The sequence below is a fragment of the Struthio camelus genome, chromosome 8 (genome assembly GCF_040807025.1).
Source record: "Struthio camelus isolate bStrCam1 chromosome 8, bStrCam1.hap1, whole genome shotgun sequence".
NCBI classification, from domain to species: Eukaryota; Metazoa; Chordata; class Aves; order Struthioniformes; family Struthionidae; genus Struthio; species Struthio camelus.
In genome coordinates this window covers 13,724,611-13,744,894 of record NC_090949.1, presented here as the reverse complement: position 1 = coordinate 13,744,894, position 20,284 = coordinate 13,724,611, and the positions used below count along the sequence as shown (strand labels likewise).

At 38.1% G+C, this 20,284-nt stretch overlaps 1 protein-coding gene and 1 long non-coding RNA gene across 7 annotated transcripts in view; one reads left to right on the top strand and one right to left on the bottom strand.

Moving 5' to 3' along the window:
* Positions 1–20,284, top strand: part of NTNG1 (netrin G1) — a 166,400-nt gene that overhangs the window by 134,526 nt on the left and 11,590 nt on the right. For 4 of the 6 annotated variants that reach the window (XM_068952239.1, XM_009669842.2, XM_068952235.1 and 1 more), the window contains one exon: positions 5,503–5,640. The exons of the other annotated variants lie outside the window; for them this stretch is intronic. In XM_068952239.1, coding sequence (XP_068808340.1) covers positions 5,503–5,640 — 138 coding nt within the window. The remainder of the gene's footprint in view (positions 1–5,502; positions 5,641–20,284) is intronic. 6 annotated transcript variants of the gene reach the window in all.
* Positions 5,235–19,125, bottom strand: LOC138068007 (uncharacterized). The gene is made up of 4 exons (XR_011142518.1): positions 18,650–19,125; positions 11,191–11,361; positions 10,765–10,832; positions 5,235–5,316 (listed from the first exon to the last, which is right to left on the bottom strand). It is a non-coding gene; the product is annotated as an uncharacterized lncRNA (long non-coding RNA).

Sequence of the window (20,284 nt, the reverse complement as noted above, 5' to 3'; positions counted from 1 at the left end):
CTGGCGGCTGCTAGGGACCACTGCTGCTTATTTGCCAGTTGAGCCAGAATGAGCTTTTTCAATGGATAAGAACATCTGTGTAGACTTTAATCTAGTTGTCTCAGTTGGCCCTGCAGCCCCAAGGAGGGGTTTTGAGTCTGTGTAAGCAATGAAGCTCCCTAGCTAACAGTCCTGGGACGATGTGCCCAGGAAGACCCCGAGAAGCTGATCATGCCGCCCGTCTGCAAGGGATGCCACTCTGGAATTGCACATGTGTAAAATTGAAGGATTGAGTCATAAATCCTTGTCCCCAGACTAACTTTTGCAGTTATTTGTACAGGCCCTTGAATACTTACCCAGAGACCTACAAAAGTCGCCAGCTGCTTGTATACAAGCATTTTGCAGCAAATCCTGCTCCCAGGCACAGTGCTCTAAATGCCGTGTTAACTCCCCTCTTAGAGGAGTGACTGCAATTATGCCCTTGCAGTTAGGAGTAGAACTTGCAAAATCAGTTTAACATTATGTCAATTTAGAAATAGCATTCCTAGGTGAAAACTGTGCTTTAAACCTCGCATCTGATTCAAGTATCCAAAATGCAGAATTAAAGAAAATGTCAGAACATAACAAAAATAGCATTCTAGAAAAAATGTAAGTTCTTAATCACACTAGAAGAATATGCATCATGCTTACATCACCACAGACATTATATAGAGAAAGAAAGTTAGGACGCTCTAGATGAAGACTGAACACAGTCATTAAAGGAAGATTCATTCCGTGGCTAGTAGTTAACAAATAGCCACAAAAGGCACTGTTCTAGCAACAAACAGAGCTGGAGTATTGCATTACGTAATATTGCTTATAGACAAAAGCATCAGTGGAACTCATTCTGAATTTCTACTGTGGTTTTTTTATTTTTCATTTTCCAAGAAGCAAAAAAAGTTGGTATAAGATTTTCACACAGAAATAGACTATGAGCAAGTAAGTTATATTTTAATATTCTTTATCATCCATTGCTAAGAGTCAAGTCAGAAACTATTAGGAATGCTATTATTTGTTTCAGTCGCAGCCTGCCAGATTTACCTTTTATTTCATGATAAACACCCAGATCCATCCACACACTGCATTTCATGTGTCCTTCTTTTAACTTTGCTTTGGCAACATATTCCAAAATGCATGATCTCCTCTGACATTAATTAGGGTGAGCTAATATGAACTTTAGTAGGCAAGTCATGATTTCGTATGACTCTGCTGAGGGGATTAACTCAATCAAATGTTCTTGAAAAAAAGCACTGTCCCTCATATTTGCTTGATGTAGATGAAGGCCATCACTGGCATGACATCAGGGTTGTATAATTTAAACTGTCTAAACAGACCTAATGAAAATGACACTAAATTACTCTATTTGGGATTTTTCATCAGCTCATTCAGTAAATTGTCGTCCCATGTACACTGAAATGCTAAGACAGCATCTGTAAGCTTTGTCAGTGAAGCAAGGAGGATAATAAACCAAGAGTTAAAAATAAGTACATTTTAAATTAATTTGCAAGTGATATATTTAGAACTTCATAGTAAAACAAACAGTTGTGCAGTTCAGAGTTGCCCAGACTCTGTAGACATAAAGTAAAAAACCTTTCATTTAAAAGGAAGCTTCTTCAAGAAAGCAATGTGATACATTTGCAGACCTTTCCACCTTAATGCAAGCAGAATTTTCCTGAGCTACCATACGAACTGTGCCATGTGAAACGACTACAGGCGCAAAACCTGTTTCGCTAAAAATTAGGTAATTTGTTTTAAATAAATAATACTCTTGTTGGACTAGGACAGTTTTCAGGATCATAGTGGTCATATGACATACAAAATCTGTGAATCCTAGCCAATTCACCGAATCAGGTAGACTTTCATACTGCTTCAGGTTTAAAGTCAGTGGAGTGAAGCAGATGTGTAAGTACTTTCCTGGAAACAGAGATCTTTGCTTAAAGGGCTTTTCTGAACTGGGGCTCCTAAGATTTAATCCTGCAAAATGCTGAGTATTCTCAACTCCAACTCCAGAGAGTTGATGAATTCACCATCTTTCTGGGTCAAGCACAAAGTGTCTTGCTCTATTGGAAATGCTCATTTTTCTTTTCTCTGAGTTTAAGAGCAGTTTGAGGTTTTAACTATATGAGTGGAACATTGGCATGAACATTTAATAAGCAGATTTCCAGTGACATATGCAAGTCTTATTCTCGTATGAAAGTCTCACTTTTCTAAGTTAATTCTTTCATCTCCAGCCATAAGTTTAGACAAAATCAGAAATGTTTGGATAAACTAGTTTAATGGCAGCTAACAGGGTTTTGGCTCTGATTTGTCAAAACTACTTAGTTTTAATAAATACGTGTGGTAAGTACACAGATAACAAGTATGTGATTCTTAGCCAACGTTAAACTAAATGGAGAAAATGTAAAATGTTTCATTTTTTAAAGTGACAAAGTTGCAGAGAATTGAAATATTGAGAAGGTTTTTACCAGTGAATCAAATGCAACCACACTATACAATGGGCTTAAATCTAAATGTATTATACCTTTAATTTCTTTAGATGTAAAATAAATTACTTTTATTTCCTAAAATGAAATATTAAAAATTTCTGGATTTGTCAATTAACTGCAAAATTACCTCATACAGGCAATTGTAATTTTTAAATACATGAATGTCTTTTAAAGTAAAAAAGAGTTAACTTGACATGCTTACATTGGAAAAAAGTTTAACAGAACATGAAGGGATTTTTATTTTTAGAATGTCTTGACAAAGCCCTAACAACACTTTATTTCAGTGAATACATTGGCAAGCATGGATATGACCAAGTAGACCCAGAGTAATACATCGTTTTCTTTGCCTTTTGAAATAAATACTTAAATGGTAAATATTGTCTCACACCTGTAACAAAGTCAAACTTGCAGTCACTTTGGTTCAGCTTCATTTAACAGCTGTGAGAGCCCTATAAACTCTAATGGTACATATGAACCTTGAGGGTTATCCTGCAGCCACTGTCAACCCAGACTGACAAACGGCAAGCCTCCAAGCTTCAGACCACTTTTCCCAACCTTCCTTTTACTTATTTTCAATGTATTTTCTTGGCAACATCAAATTAATATGGTGAATCTCAGTGAACAGATGTCTACTACTGTCATCCTCCCACCCTTTAAACAGTCCTCAGGTTGAGGTCAGGAAGAAATTTCCTTCTCAGTTCAGATCAGCAGAGGTTGTTTTTCCCCTCCTCAAAACCTGGGGTGCGGCTTTCTTGCGAGGATGGGCTGTGAGTGTTATTTAATGCCTAGTTGTTGCAAGGACATGGATGACACCCAGCGTCTTCCCGTGAAATGCTGGCATTGGGGCTCTTGGTCTTTATAATGTCTGAAGTATGCAGCAGGTCTTGGGAAGTGTTTCGCAGCCTGTGGTATTGTATTGGCCTGTGAAGTAGATGCTCTGTGGACCCCTCCAGATTATATATCTGTGGTATCAATTGGGAAAGATGGAGGCTAGATTCAGTTACCAAATGTTACTGGGCCTAAGGTCTACACTGTCTTCTGATTTGACCTACCACTTGTGTAAAAGGGTTTAGCTTAAAGTTTTGTTTAAGGGAAAGTAGACACTGGAAATAGTGAAGTCCAAGCCTCGTCCTTCTAACATACCCATGTGATAGAATTCAGCAGGACTGCTTTCACTGGCCCTAGGTCAGCTTCTCCTTCCGTGGATGACATATTATGTATCGATAGCATTCAGTATCATAGGCCTTACTTTCCTTTCACAAATACTCATTTAAATCACTGCATTATATTCATCTAAGCTGTTTTTAATGCATGAGAATTGGGCCCTCTGTTTCTAATGTAATTCCAAGCTTTTTGTCTTTCAAGGTGGTCTATAAATACTTTTTAAACAAATTTGACTTCCTGCATTCAATATCTATCTCAGGTCTGTGCCTGTTTACATAAGGTTCCATGCATCTGATTAACATCAGAATTGCCAGCTTTTCAGATGGTGCTCACTGAGGTACAATTGTGCTCAGTCTGGCACAGTATTTTTGGCATTTCAGTATTCAGCTCCATTAATGAATGTTGTTGGCTAATTGACTGGATTATTATTGTGGAACTATGTTTGCCAAAGGTAGCTGTTCTTCTTTAGCATGCCAAATGTTCAAAGTGTCATCTGTAATTTATAGTTAATAAACACTGCGACAACAGATGACAAATGTGTTTCTGGTAACACTTTTTCTGTTACAGTTTTTCCACTGGATTTTTAAATACTTCACTTCCCAGTTCAACTTCATTTTGTCATTTACAATATTACTGAGCTTCACATAATGCTAGAGAACAGCTGCCAAAGATAGTCATCAAAGCAACACTGTTTTAAAGACATATAAAGCCAGACTCCCAGCAGGTTGCCCAGATTCAGGAATCGATTTGTATCTTTTGCTTTCAACAGCAGCAGAGATCAGAGAAGTTGCCAAAACATAAGTGTGTCTGTGGTCTCAGTTGACAGTGGAGTTACTCTGGGTCTACATGGGTCTACATACAAATAAGATATCGCCCTTCAGTTAAAAAAGGGAAAAAAATGAACAACAGGAGTGCCAAAAAAGGAGCTCTGCTAGCAACAGTTTTATCTCCTCCTTGGTTCAGCTAGCTGAAAGCTGAACATTGATTTTGCAATTATGTTAAAGAAAAGGGCTGTGAATGAAGAAGAAAACGTATTCCCCTACAATAAGAGTTGTGGGGGGAAACTGGTTACCCTAGTCATTCTTGACTTAGGTCAACACACGTCTGGAAAGTATACAGCAGGGAGTCAGCCTTCTTGCATCTTCCATCTACCCACTGAGATGCAAGAAAAATGGAATGAAAACGGCTGGTGTAAAGCCAGTTCTAAGCAAGTTTCACATTGCCTCACTGCTCACTTCAAGTTTATCTTTGTGGAATATGTAGAAGGGTTAACGTTACTGATAAATATACTGTCATCAATTTAATGACAAATATCCATATAAGTCGATATACTACTCCAAACTATAAAGGAAGACTATCTTGGAAATAAGTAAAGTGCCTTTATATAGCCCTATAAAGACATTCAGCACTTCTCAAAATATTGAGCGATATAGATAAGCCTATTTTAATAATGTAAAACATTTCACCCTAATGGCATATTGATATAGCTATACTATACAAACCTTTCCTAATGTTCATTAAACTGTCAAAAACATTCTTACCAAAACAGAATCTCTGTTAAAGTCACTTGTCCTCAAAGAACATAGTATCTTCTTCCATTATATCTTCTCTGTTTACTTTTTCTCTTCACACCATGAAGTGTCTCCTCCTGAAATGACATGTTTAAACAAATAAATGAACCTATAGTCCATAGTATAGAATTATGTGCACTGCTCCATATATCATTAATAGACAGTCTTCCTTTAATACTGGAAATGCACCCTTTACTGGTATTGAATGAATTATTACCATATGTAGACCTGAATCCAGTGTGTGTATTGTCTTGTTTCTGCAGACTGTTATTGTAACCCTTTTGGTTCAGTCCATGATCGCTGTAATGACAGAGGATTTTGTGAGTGTAAGGAGGGAACATCAGGGCCTAAATGTGATAAATGTCTGCCGGGATATATCTGGCACAGCTTGGGCTGTCAACGTAAGTAACTTTGAGAGTTGCCCTTCTCCTGCAACCTTGCTGCCTCTGCGTCTGTATGCTACTAGCACGTGCAGCTAGAGCAGAAAATGAGCAAAACTTCTACGAGCTGTAATAATGCCAAATTGCCCAAACTTTTGTGGCGCCTCCAGTAAACTGACTGTGCTTTTAGTGTTCTCTCTCTTTCTTTTGCTAACGCCTGGAGGAACCCCCAATGAAATATATAAATATGCATGTTTTGCAACTGTGAAATAAGTTTTGTGTACTAAAACGTTAGCATATTAACTCAAACTTAAAAAATTCTTACTAAAAGTCAGAAGGTGATTTCTCTGCGTGTTCACTTTATTCTGTACTAAACTTCAACTTTTTGAGTAATTTAATGGTCTGCTTTCATACCTTAAACTATGTCTATATACAATAGAAAACTGCAAAACCCTGGCTTATTACCTGGTATAAGAGTGAAAATTGGGCAAAAGCTAAAAGTTGAGATACACTTGACAAACTTAAAAATAGGTGCTGCCATTATGCATAAATATTATTAGAAGCAGATGTTGTTTCAATGCTCAGCTGTATATTTATCAGCTTTTCTGAGTAACAGAGATCTTGTAAACATCTGAATGCAAATACCACATCCGTAGCTATAGAGTTAGGGTTTTGTTACCTATTTCTTTTGTAGTAGGTTCTTAAGATTTATTCTTTATAACTGTTTTGATCATCTACTTCTACAAACTCTGGAAAGTCCTTTTATGTTTTTCTTTCACCTTGTCTCCCTGCCTCTCCTCATTCTTCTCCACACATATTAAAGAGAGATCTCTACAAGAGCTTGCTTTTGATTTATGAGACTGAGAAACGCAAGAGAAAATGTAATTACTGACACTGATTAGCCAAATATTAGAAAATTTGCTGTACTGCCAAATGTTATAAAATGCTCTAAAACAAATGCAAATCATAAACAAAAAAGACTGAGATAACAGCTTTCCCCTCTAAATGATGAGTAGAAGTAGAAAATCTGGGACAGTTCATGTAAGTGACAAATATGTCCAGAAAGAAAACCAAAAAATGAAGAGTTTCAGGGAAATAGTGACAATTAACCAATTAGCCTTAAAGCAAGGGAATACATGAAGAGAAAGTAAGTTTGCACGGACAAGGCTACTAAGTGTTACCCAAGAAAATTGGACTTTCTCTGTTTCTGCCAAAAACTCCTGTTTATATTTGGCAGGTTATATAAACCATACTTTTTACATGTGGTTGTCAACTATATTCTCATTTTCTGGATGCTTACACTTGAGTTTTAATCACAAAATACCAAGCACTTACAGTTGCAGCAGAAATCAGGCAAAAGAAAGTTTTAAATATATGAACACTTTACTCTGATTCTGAAAAATTATGTCATCGGTATCTCAAAAGAAGTATTCAAAATCACAGAATCTTCATCTGCTGTTGTACCCCTTACGTAGAAGGTTCCCACCTCCCCTCTACCTCATCTAGATGCTGGCAAAATAAGCATTAGTATTTGTGAAGCACTGAGATTTTCTAGTGATAAGAACCACAGGAAAACAAAACAAAGAAAATAAAAAAGAAATCAATATGATTTTAGGCAACAGAATTTGAATAAAGTACAGTAAACAGGTAAATAGCAGGACTAAGTAAGATATTAAATAGCTGAGATATTGAACAAGGCTCTGTCTGTGGAGCAAATTGTATGATAATATAATAGCATATATACCAGATAGTCAAACTGATTACATATTAATTGCAGTATTTCCTATCTTTTCAGGTTTTGACATTATAACCTCAATAATTTTCTTTTCATGAGGATTTTTGTGTGTCCAACATATAATTAGCCTAATTTTAGCTGAATCAGAGTATTTGAACTTCAGACTGTTTCTGGAAATGCAAGCTAGCTCTTTTATACTTACTGACAAAACAAATTAAACGTCTCTCACCGTGTTTTAATTTTCTAAATAAGTCTTAATCTGACTGTGTAACTGTTATATATTCTCCAAATTAGACCAAATCATCGGATCAAATGCAGAAGAAGAACTAGATGCAGTTGTCAGTTTTGTGGAACGGACATAATTGCCATGCTTTACCAGGCACACGTGGATTTGAATCTGTTCTTTCAAGTCAGAACAGAATTCCAATGTATTTAATTTTGGAGTGAAGCAATTTTAGCCCATTGAAATCTAAACATATGACTGGACAAGCAGTCATACAATACAAAGGAAAAATAAGAAATCAGTCCACTGCATTAGCAAAGCTTGAAAGGATTATTTGTCTAGACAAGTAGTGTGCGTTTTTGATTTGATTTCCCTATGCTTGTGCTGTACAGAAGTAAATATGTGCAAAGATGGAGACACCCACACTTTTTTTTTTTTTTTAAACTTTTTGTCATATATAACCTGTTGGTATTATTAATGAAATCCATGTTTATGGAGCTTTATTGCTAGACATCACTGACCTAGGGAAACCTGAAACTTGACTTATAAATATGTAAGGCAAATCTATACTCTAGATGGTTTAATTACTCATATGATTGCATTAGCAAATAAATATTTTTAAATATTAGTAACCCACTTTGGGAAAGACAACCATGAAAGTCCAGTTGTGTTCTAAGCCTCACAATATGTGATTTGATTGGATAAATTACTGTTCAGAGACTACCATGTACTACATGGGCAAAACACACAGATGCTATTATCCTCTGAAGTATTCATTTAGGTAGCTCACTCTTACCAATTTCATCTAAAACCTTTGGGAATCTCGGCAGAGAGCTCATCACTGGCGTCTCTGTGCATACAGAGGTCAGGTGCAATTTTGGACTTTGCCTCCCAGATAAAAAGCACCGTGATAACAACTGTTATCTTATTGAATTCAGCACTATACTGCATAGACATAGGGTCAGCAGGGTCTGGTGGTACAGAGAGGTTTGCTGCCCTCAGAGGAAGAGCCCCCAGCTGATGCGACTGTTGCTTGCAGTAGTCCCCAGCTCTCCCCTGGGACCACTCGTGCCTCAGGCACCAGGCGCTGAGGGGAGCTGCTGAGGCTTTGCTCCCCACCTCCCTTCCAGGCGTGCGTGATGGGTCTCACTCACGTGCTTAGAGCAAAGTGTAAGGAATGAGTTAAGAGCAGAACAGTCTGCTTCTGAAACTGTTTCAGATTTCCAGAAACATGAGAAATGACCAAAATAGCTATATTTCATTTTTTATCATCTAGAAATTACAGAATTATCTTTAAAAATAAACATAACAGAAGGAAAAGTTCCAAGCCAGGCAAGAAATTCAACAGCTACAGCCTTTTTGGGCCAGTTTTAAAGGGAACATAGTACTTTGTGATAAGGGGAAACCTGTAACAACATGGAAACATTTACACTCTGAAGAACTGCCTGAACTAAAAAAACAGGTGAAGGTGTAGAGGCAAAATATTATCCAGGAGCATTCATTTGATTTTCCAAGTTTACTTGTCATGCTCTTGCATCTTTTGTATTTTTTATCCATGACATTTCAGGTGACTGAATTCTGTTGCATACATGCTGGAGCGTTTGAAAAGAATAGCTTTTAATTCCACATGCACAACAATTGATTCCAAAAACAGCTGCATATTTATCCAATCATGTAAAGAACAAGTGACTCTTTTGCCAATCTCAGCTTAGCAGCACAGCTCGAATTTTCATTAGGTGAGATCATCCCATGAGGGAAAAGGTGAGGGAAGGTCCAATGATTAATATTATTCAGAAAATCACTACATCCCTTCCTATAGTCAATGAGCAAATAAAGAGGTTTAACCTTCAGTCCTGCAGCCAGATCCCCACAAAGGCCTAGACTGCATGCAAGAGTTCCCAAATGTAGTCTTGCTCCTGAGGTAAACTCAGGGCATTATTTAGTGCGAGTCATTGCTTTAAATCATCTAGGTTCCATGGTGTAAATCTTAAACAATTAGCACATGAGTTTTTAGCCAAATGCCTTATGTCAAGCTCTGAACAGTTTCTTCAATTTTACCCCTTTTTCTTCCATTTTAAAATAGCTTCACTTAAAGCAGGCAGAGGATTACAATTACACTCTTGTCTTCAGTGTTCAAATCATGCTGAGTGGTTGCATCCGTCTTCTGGACGGAACTTGTATCGCTCCGTAGCCTGTTAGATAATTCATATTCTGTCACAGTGTGCATTCTACTTATATGATTATTTAAACACAAACATTTCTTTTGTTGTCTGCATTTTGCCATATATTACAAACGTTAGAAGCCAAGGTATTTGATCAAAATCATCATGCAGACTGAATTTCCAAAGAAAATCAAATCTAAAAATGTGACTCTGTGAATTATATTAACATTTGTTTTTGGAGCTTTGTATTCACAATTCAATGCGAAAAGGTTGATTCTAAAACAAACAAGCAGACAAACAGCAATCACACCCACCTTTTCCCATGTGAGTATGCAGGTGTAGCCAGCGAGGCCTTCAGTACCTACGCACTGAGCTTGTGCTTGAGCAATTGTGCACTGGAAAAGTAGTACAAATTCAGAACGAGGATGCCCTGCTTTCCGGTTCAGCGTTGCACCTGTCTGTGCGTGGGGCTATGGGCAATCCATTTATTGTCTTTTTATCAGTGGCAGTTTTACTGTTTTTCAGTTGGTAGGGGTACAACAGGATTCCCCCCCTGCTCAGGCACTGTGTATACTTTCAGTTCTGGTGTGTTTCGGTGCCATGGCTGGTGCTAGTAAGTGTCCTGCCACACTTAGAGCAGGAGGGAAATAAAACATTGAAAGAAGTTATCAACAGGTATTAAGTTCTGATGGAGTTGAACACTACTGTTCCCAAGGGAAGATCTGCCTCTGGTTTTAATTCATGAAATACTTATTTTACAATCTCTCTCTTACATGATTGTTATGCAGACTAAAGAAATTGTGCGTATACAGGGTTTGGATATTAGAGGGACACACTCTGCTTCAGGCTTCTCGGATTTAAATACAGAGGGATTCTCCTGAAATCAATCTAGAATCACACTGCTATAACTCAGGGCAAAGTACGGTTTACAGATGTAAGGACAAACAAGGCAAAATTACAAACAAAATTACAGAGTTATTGGCGTCAATTCTTCAGATGATAAAAAATACTGTGATTCCACTAACCTCGGAGGAAGAACGCTGAAATATTAGTATACGTGTAACACCATACTGATATCCTAGGTCTTTTAAACCTGAGAAAAGACAACATCAATGTGCTGATTAATTCCAATACATATGGCCTATAGAATAACCACGTGGATATCGGGATACATAGAAAACTTCACTATCAAAGTATGAATATCATGGAATGGTATTATTTTTTCAGGAGGTACTGGATTTGAAGGAGAAAAGGAAGGTTGATATCTCTCAAGGAAGAGGATCTTTTAGGTCAGGAAAACAAGTGTCAACAGAGAATACAAACACTGTAGTTAATGAAAATGATTAAGTGAAGTTGCTTTCATCTATGAAAAGCATAGAGGAGAAGATGAAAGCATAGTACTCTTCCTCTATATAGTTATTCTACAGATCTGTATAGTTACTGTAACTTACGGGCAGGTGGAGGATCAAGCTGGATGTCTCAAGCTTGGTCTTAGCACTGCTGCCTACAGAGTCCCTGGGGTATCATGGCAGCGTAACAGGCTGCGGAGGGATCAGAATCGAGGGCCATGGGCAAGCACTTGAGGATGTGATCTCAGCATCTCGGTGCTGCGAGGAAGGCCTCTGTAAAACGGGAGCACAACTGTGAGTTAGGAAACAGGAAACACCAGCACATGAGGAAGCCCAGGGAAATAACAGGTCATAAAACAACCAGAAAGACTAAGGCATAGGGCAGACAGCTAATAAGCATAGTTAACATCTTAAGAGGCATCAGGCTTTTAATAGACTGCAGCTCTCCAGCAGATTTAATCTGATCACTTGGTCATCAGACCAAGAAATTGATCCTTAGCAACATTTCTACATCTGACCTTTAAAAGAAGGTTTTTTTCCTAGCAACGTGAGGGATTGGATTGGAGCAAAGAGGTCATTCTCCTCTTGATCCTGCCCAGGTATCAACATCAAGTTCAAAGCTCCTATTCCACGGCTATCTGAGCTGCTCTAACTGCAGGTGCCCCAAGCCATCTTCTCCCCATCCCAGCTAGTTAGTCCCACAGCTCTAGTCACGTCCCAGGCACAAGTCTGACCTTTCACTGAGCCACTTCAGAGCTAACTCTGCAGGACGCTAAGCAGACAGCAACATGAAGAATAGTTTTTTGCTGCATTATTGCTGCAACAGGACTCAGCGAAGGGTCAAGCAAGCAGGAAAGCCAAGGGAGGGCATAACCCACACCGGGGAACCAGTGGCCAGTGAGGCTGGGTTAGGCTGAGTGCAGTGGCAGCACGGCTATCGGTATTCTCCTCTTTCCCTTGTTAGATCATTCATGTTCTAGCTGAGCAAGCTGTTGGTATTTTTACTAGGCAAAGCCATGTAGTTTCAGGTGGATAATTAGGAGGACTTTTAAAAACCTAAAGTGGCCTCTACTTTCCTGAAAAATAAAACTAACCTACAAAAAAACAAACAACTCTCTAAGAAACCTCTTGAATGGAAGGGGAATCATAACCTTTTCAGACTGCAAAACTGGTATTCTGCATGCAGATCCCAAATGCAACTGGTGATGGAAATGAGCAGCGTACATTTCTAACCAGGCTAATTTAAAGATCATGAATACACTTTCTAGGTTCTTCAGTATTTTTGGTGCTGTATCATAGGAGAGTTCTGAACAACTGTGTATTAGGAAATTCATAAAAAGTTAAACAAGTAGCATTATTTGTTTTCTTTAGTCAGATGCTTTAAAAATGGTTAATATTTGATAGCACAATGATAAATATTTTAATATAGTATATTGTGGTCAGGAGTAGATCAAAAGAGATACAAAGAAAGCTCCAAAAGATAAACTTTTATTAGGCATATGAAATAGAACATAAAGCTTGATAGCAATTACCATTTAATCTGTTCACGTTTGGAAACGTATTGAAGGGGAAACATAATGCAGTGTTATGAATTATTAAATGTTCACTCGAACAGTGATGAGCAGGACTTCTCTTCCTCTGAAAAGCTCTCACGCTTCTCTTTTAAGCCTGCTCAGTGGCCATAACTTCTGTATAGTTTGCCTGCTCACCACCTTTTTATGAGGGTGGAAATAAAAGGTCCATACCACCACAGACACACCCAGTTATGATATTTTCATAAAGGGGCTAAAAAAGGGCCATTTAAGTTCAAGTAAAATAATCTCCATCCTAGTTAATTAGGGATAAAAACTATTGACCTGAAGCAACAAAAAATAGCCAACATTTCCTATCCAGCAATGTAACTGAGAGCAGTGCTGACATGCACATGCTGATTATTAAGGCTTCAGTATTCAGAGCTTTAAGTTCATTTACACATGTTCAAATATAACTCTCACAAGAGATGCTTATGTTCCCAGTGACAGCAGTATGAAAACCAAAGTTTAGTTTAGAAAGGGCTGATAGGTTTGAACTTGCAAAATTCTGACTTCCTCCCCTACTAGGGGCTAACCACCACCTCTCACTCCCCCTCCCATTAGGTAAAAGTCAGTGCTTTTAAAATGTTTGTTAATGTTCTGCATTGATAACCGGATGCCTTGGAAGTAGGTACATCAGGATTCAGTCTAACTTTAAATTTCGATTTGAAGGGACTAGGTTGCACCTTTAATGGATTTCAAATTTCTTTAGGTAGATGGGCACACCTAATGTTAAGGTGTATTTCTGCCTCAGATTTGAACATGCTGAAAATATGTAACCCTAAAGTACCTAGCAGTTTTGTACAGAGTTGAGAACTGTAGTATCCAACAGCTGAGGAGCTTGAGGCTCTCTGACTGCATGCTACTATTATTTAAGGTATTTTCCAAGAGAATTTAGATTTCTTTGCTGATTGACAATAGTTATAAATAATCTGTAGAGACAATAGTTATAAATAATCTGTAGAGTTGAAAAAACCTCCTCAGGCTGTCTTAAAGAAATTTAGTTGAGCTAATGGATTGATTTCTTGTTATCAATAAGTTGAGTACTTTATCAGTGAATTCCTGAGAGTAATCAAGACCTTTCAAGATCTGAACTCTTAACTAAAATGCTTAACACAAGTACTTTTTTATGTTTCCTTATTCCCGCTTCACTCGTATAATTGTTTTCTGACCATCCTATCTAGACAGTGGTAGGGCTGGTCTTAAAGACCTTTTACTCCTGTGAGTCATGTATTTATCCATCTTCAGGTCTGAATGGTTGCAGACAGTAGAACACCTTACAGCAGAATCCTGAGAAGGTCTGCACTGGGTTAGACCACAGGTCAATTTACCCCAGGATCCTGTGTTTGGCAGTAGCCAGGAGTATTGAGTCGTACATCATTTAGCACAGGCATCCAAACTCTAGCAATCTACAGTTTAGGGACTTTCAGAGCCAAAGATTTTATCAGTATCTTTGTACTTAGGAAGTCTCTTCCGTCCACTAATTTGTCTAATGACTCTTTGAGACATTCATACTTTTGTTATCCAAACATCCTGGCCACAATTAAGTCCACAATTTAATTACGCAGCATGCAAAACAAACTTCTTTTGTTTAACTGACTGACTGATAATTTCATTTGGTGCCTCCCAGACTGGGAGGAGGAGGCAATAAAAATAAACAATCATTTCCAATTCACTTTTTTCATACTATTCTGTGTATAGTATTCTATACTGTGTATACTACTGTATTTTCCATCAATCCATCTTCCTTTCATCATGCTGAAGAATCCTCCTCTGTTTAATCTCTCCTTTTACAGGAATTGTAATATATCTATCATCACTCTACATTGTACATTTTCTGATAGTACTATATACATTTGCAATATGAAAGACCATGCAGTTTTTTCAAGAGATTGGCACATCACAAATTTATATAGCGACATTGTGACATTTTCTCTTTTATTCTTTTTCTCTGTCCTAATAATTTCAAGATTCTATCTGCCTTTTTCCTGATACAGAGCATTAAGTCAACATTTGCAGTAAATTACGCTGAATTACTCTTAAGGTCTCTTTCCTAAGTGATTAAAGGCAGTTATCTGTAGGTGTAGAATTTTTGCTATGGATTACTCTTTAACACCAAATTTCATCTACTGTTTTATTGTACAGTAACCCAGCAGCATAGAAATTCTTCTGCGGATCTTCACAGCCACATTTCTTTTGACTAACTGGAATACTTTGTTATAAGAGCAAAGCTTATTACAATTACTCTTCACTCACTTTTTTAGCACAGTTCTAAATGTATTGAACACTAAATCCCGACACAGTTCCTGTGCAACTGAGTGGCAGCCTCCTTCCATAGTAATAATTGACCATTTATTCTTACCCTGTTTCCTATTGTTTAATGTATGATTATTCCCTCCCCAAAAAATACAAAAACACAAAAAAAACCCATACTTCTACTGCATAGTAGCTTAGTTTCTTTGAAAAGCACTGCTGAGAGATGATGTGAAATGCTTTTTGAAGATTCAGGTATGTTTTCAACTTGATCATTTGTGTCCATATGCTTAGTGACTCCTTAAAAAAATCTACTACGTTTGAAAGCTATTATTTACGTCTGCCGAAACTTTGGTCACTCTTTCCTGCTCAAACTCATTCATGTATCTGCTAATTCTATTCTTCATCACAGTTTCTATCAATCTGCTTGCTGCAGAAGTTGTACTTCTGGTTCCTGTCAATCTCCTTGGAGCTCTTTATAAAAACCATATCTGCCATAGCCCATTCTTATGGTTAATGAAGCAAGTGTTGGGAATTAACTTCACAGGTAGTGCAGAAAAGTTTTCTTGCATTTTTTTAGAAATTTTTGCATCAATATCATCGGCTTCTGGTGATCTAATACTATACACTATTTCAGTTTTTTAAAAACATGTTATATTGATATTTTGAGCAAGAGTCCATCAAGACAGGCACTGCCATGACAAGCTCCAAAGGCTCTTCCATAGTGAATGCTTCTGGGAACTTTTTCTTATGTATACCTTATGCACCAGTCATTGGTCCTACAGACTTTCTGAAAAGTTTCTTCTTCTGATATGTTCAGGAAAAAAATTAATTACTAATTTTAACATTTTTAGTGCATTGCTCCAAATCATTTCTGGCCTTCCTTGGTACCTTGGCACGTTCTTATAGTTAATGCCATAAAGTTTATGATTGTTTTCCCCTCATTTGGTCATGGTTTCAACATTTTTCTTCTTTATTATTTAGAAATGTATTTCCTTCTAAAGATTTCTATTACTCTATTGGTAGCAATACCTTTAAAAAAAAATCCTTTTAAATAGTGGTCCTTTTCTGATACTGGCATAAGTTTACTCAGCATCTTTAATATGACTGCATACCATATTGCACTATTAGTTTCTCCTTGAATTTAACTCACCCAGTGATTTCAAATTCACCTTGAAATTAAGCATGCAAGTAAACGTTTTTGACAGGGAACATGGAAATGATAACATTAGGAACAAAAGTTTGATCTGACAAGTGTCAGTCCACCTTTTTAGTCCGATCTTTGACTACTCCCTTTTACACCACAAATTTTAGTCAAGTCAAGCAATTCATATGAATAACAACGATGAAAGTGAGTAAAGTTTTACAGGATCCAGCTAATATGTATTTAGAGGAGACTGATATCCCACCCTAATGGTATTGCACTTTTCAGTTCCTTTCATCCCTATGCAATTTGGAGATATGATTTTGTTGATTAAAAACTGTTCTTCATTCACATTGGACTACAGTCAATGGTAAAACCACTCAAAGAGACTTTAGTGGGAGCCAAGATGAGCCCATTGTAAGTACCTTGGCTTCTAAAGAGAATAATTAAATTGTTAATAGAACTTTCACCTATGATCATCAGGTGAGAGAGGAAGATGAGACAGTGCTAGAAGTTTAAAGATTTCTTCCAAAACAGAGAAAGAGAGAGTTTGATCATAAGTCATTGGTTCATAATTAACGTCTATAGAAAATTAGTGATAACTGAAATCAGATTGGCAAATCACATTAAAGGAACTGTGTTCATTTTCCCAGTATAAATGATTAAAGTATTACTACCAAAACTATTTTCTGTTTTTATAATTACAAGTTGGACAAGTGCTTCTTTATATGCTGTTTTTTCTTTCTAATGATGTTCTATGTCTTTTTGGGGAGTCAAGTCTTCAGATGGTAGTGGAAAATCATGTGATAGTAGTTGCACCAATGCCACTGGCTGAATCTAGAGACAATATTTTGATTTGTACTTCTGTTCACAGATCAATTTACCGACTCCATTCCCCTTCTAGAGACTTGATGGAGTAACTTTGCAAATCTTATCACAGTTTTGAGACAAATATGAAACCCTGTGTATTTGCCAGCTGTACAAATCAAGAAGGAAAATAAACTCTGTCTGTGGATAAACCAAAATATTGCACAGGCTTATGAAGTGTTTAGGTGGACACAGTGACCACGGGAGTCATGTTGGGGAGCTACAGCCAGCAGCTGAGCTGCACCTTGGGTACCGCAGAACAGGCGAACACAAAGCCACTTCTAGCTTTCTAGGACACCTATGTGCCTGCCAGCCCCAGCTCTTACTACACCTCCTGCTTAAATTTAAAGGCTTTTCTAATGGATCCAAGGATCTATTCTTGCACTTCAAAACTGCTGGGTTATAAAAGAACCTCAGCCATAACCTTTTTGGTGGGGGAATCGTCCCCTGAGTAGTTATTTAGGACAGTCTTAAGAAGTGTGCCAAGCAGCTATAGGTCAGGGATGCACAAGGGCTACAGTCAGAAGAGCCACCAGGTTTGTTACCCACCCACACAAACCGTTTCCAGCTCCCATATTCAGTGACAGCTGCAGGAGCAACAACAAACATCCCCCATATGCTCAGTATAAAAATCACTGTGCAGAGAGGCAGGTCAGCAGGGTGTTCCCTTAACGAGCTCCTGCATCGGTGAGCTCTCAATGTTATATGTATCTTAAATGCAAAATAAACTTCTCTTTTAAGCCAAAAGATCCTTGAAATGGGACTCTTACTTTGAAGAGTTTAGAATTTTATTTCTGAGAAGAATAAAGAGTTTCACCGCATGTAACTCTTTTTTTAAAGAACTGAGGCTACATTTTGATAGTGAGGCAATAAGCACCAGCTAGACCAGAAAGAACAAGTTACTCTCACTGGGTTCAAAAAACTGGCTAACTTCCTACTGATTTCAAGGAGAATAGGAGAATCCCACAGTGAGATTAAAACTGGAGCCATTAGTGCAGGCAAATTCATATTGAGGGCAAACATATTATCCTTAAATCAGCCCCATTACGTCAACTTTATGCAGCAAACTGCAGCTCTGCAAGAAGGCTTCAGTTCTCAGTTACGCACACCATAACTTCTGCAAAGGTTTGAAAGTTTGGATCAAAATTTATACCTCCTATCAAAATAAAGCCATATACAGCTATAATTTGCTCTGCAATGACCTAATAGCTTTGCTAGTTGACAACAAAACCATTACTGATTTAAGAGACAATGAAAAGATGCTTAGAGCAGTGCGTTCTGGTTATATCGTGTCTCTTATCCAGTGGCAACATGACAACTTAGCAAGGCCACAGCTGATGCCTGTTCTGCGCCATTCGAAGACCTTGACTGTGCTGCAGATACAAAACACTGAGCAGCCAGGATAAGTGGTGACCTCCCTCCCTCACCTCCTGCCGCCCATCCCGGAATTGGCCCAAACCCATCGGTTCCAGCTCCAGCCCTTTCCCATAAAGTTCATCTTTCTCTTTTAGCCTAACACCTCTTCTGTAGCTTTTTTGCAGTCTTCAGAAAGCCATCGTCCTGCTCAGCTTGGCCATGTTGCCGCTCAAGAAACGCTGTCGCACACAGGCAGCATAAAGCCTTTGCATTTCCCACTCGGCTCACTGCACAGGGCCTGTGTTTCAGACCTCACCCCAGAGCACCCTCCCTGCCCCAAATGGTGCAGCCGCACAGAGGATGCCCTTACCCGCAACGCGCAGGCTCCCTGTGCTCGCCCTGTGGTTTTGTGGAGCAGGAGAAGAGGCTCGCTCTTGCAATATGGTGGGGATGTGCGTCGCGTCCTCATAAGGGTTCGGCACAGAGCAGTCCTGGAAAAAGTCACCCAAACTGGAATCACGTCCTCCTTTTCTTATCCTCCGACATGAGGCACACCTGTGGGCCCATCAGCTTGCCATGCAGCAAACGCCCCATGAGCCCCTGCAAAGGCAAACGCGCCGCTCTGGCGGAGGTCTGGGATCAGAGAGGTCAGATCCCCATTGCCGCCCAAGGAAGGGCGCGTGGTGGGAGCGGGGGTTCGGGATGCGGCAGGTGGCTGCGCGCGAGGGAGACAAGGCAGCGGGGGGACAGACGGGGCAGGCTGCACTGGAAGGAGAGATGAGCTCGTTAGGAAAAGCAGCTTCATCATCCAGATACTCTGCAACAGGATTCTACGCCCGTTTTCTTCGACAGCTCTAGAAAGAAAAATATCAGGATGTTATTTTTTGAAAGAATGCACAACATTCAAACGTACATTTTCATAACAATCGAACATTTCATGTCCGAATCTTCTTTATCTAAACTGAACATATGAGCTTGTAACATGGCTATATGTGCAGCTTCCCAGACGCTATTTACCTGATGGCAGGACATTACTATCATGTCAATGATATAATGAATAACGCACAGAGAAGATATGACTATTTTGTTTCTTTCTCCCTGAAAGTTTTTTTATTTGAAGCATAAGAAAATGGTCATGTCTTTAGTTTTTCAGTTTAAAAGAGCAAGTGGAAAATCTTTTGCGTAACAATTATTTCTTTTCATCATGAAGCTCAAAGGTACTGATACAAGACATCTATAGTAAACATGTAACAAAATGATTATAGATAAACTTATTTTACCTGTGTTCAGATTATTGGAGATAATATCTTCATTATTTTTCAATTCTGGCATGCCTTGACAGTCATTTAAAAATTGAAGAAAATTTTTAGTAAAATAAAGCAAGTAATTTTAAGTGAAATCATATACTGCAGTTTTATCTATTCCTTAAGGATCTCAGGCTATTTCAGTCTTTACTCATAATTAAATTTTAACACTTTTGTGCATCAGGATTGATAATTAGAAATATAAGAATGTTAATCAACTTGTCAGAATTTGTGCAAGAACCGTATAAAGCACTGAGGGAAATAGAGTTGTGTCTCTCTATTCCATGCTGTAACCTTAACAGTCTTAATTCTGGAATTTTTAATATCCTGAATTATTTTAACATTTTGTCATAGTATGCACTATCAATGTCCATATTTAGAGACATTATCTTTAGTCCTTTAGGGGATAAAAAGAACTTTTCTAACATTAACCAAGCATATATATATATGTATGTTGAGTGCTCTCTCTCTGTGTTTAAACCTGGTCTAGCGTTACTCAGATGTATTTCTAAATTGTAGCAAAGCAACATAGTTGATAAAATCAGATTAGTGCAATCCTGTAACTACTGGAATAAAACTTATCAGTAGTAGCCTGCATAATAATATTGTGAAACGTATGCACATCGACCTGTATGTTAGTCTTTTTATACATATGGGCCAACCTGTCATATTGAATCATGAATTTTAACTGTGGACATACC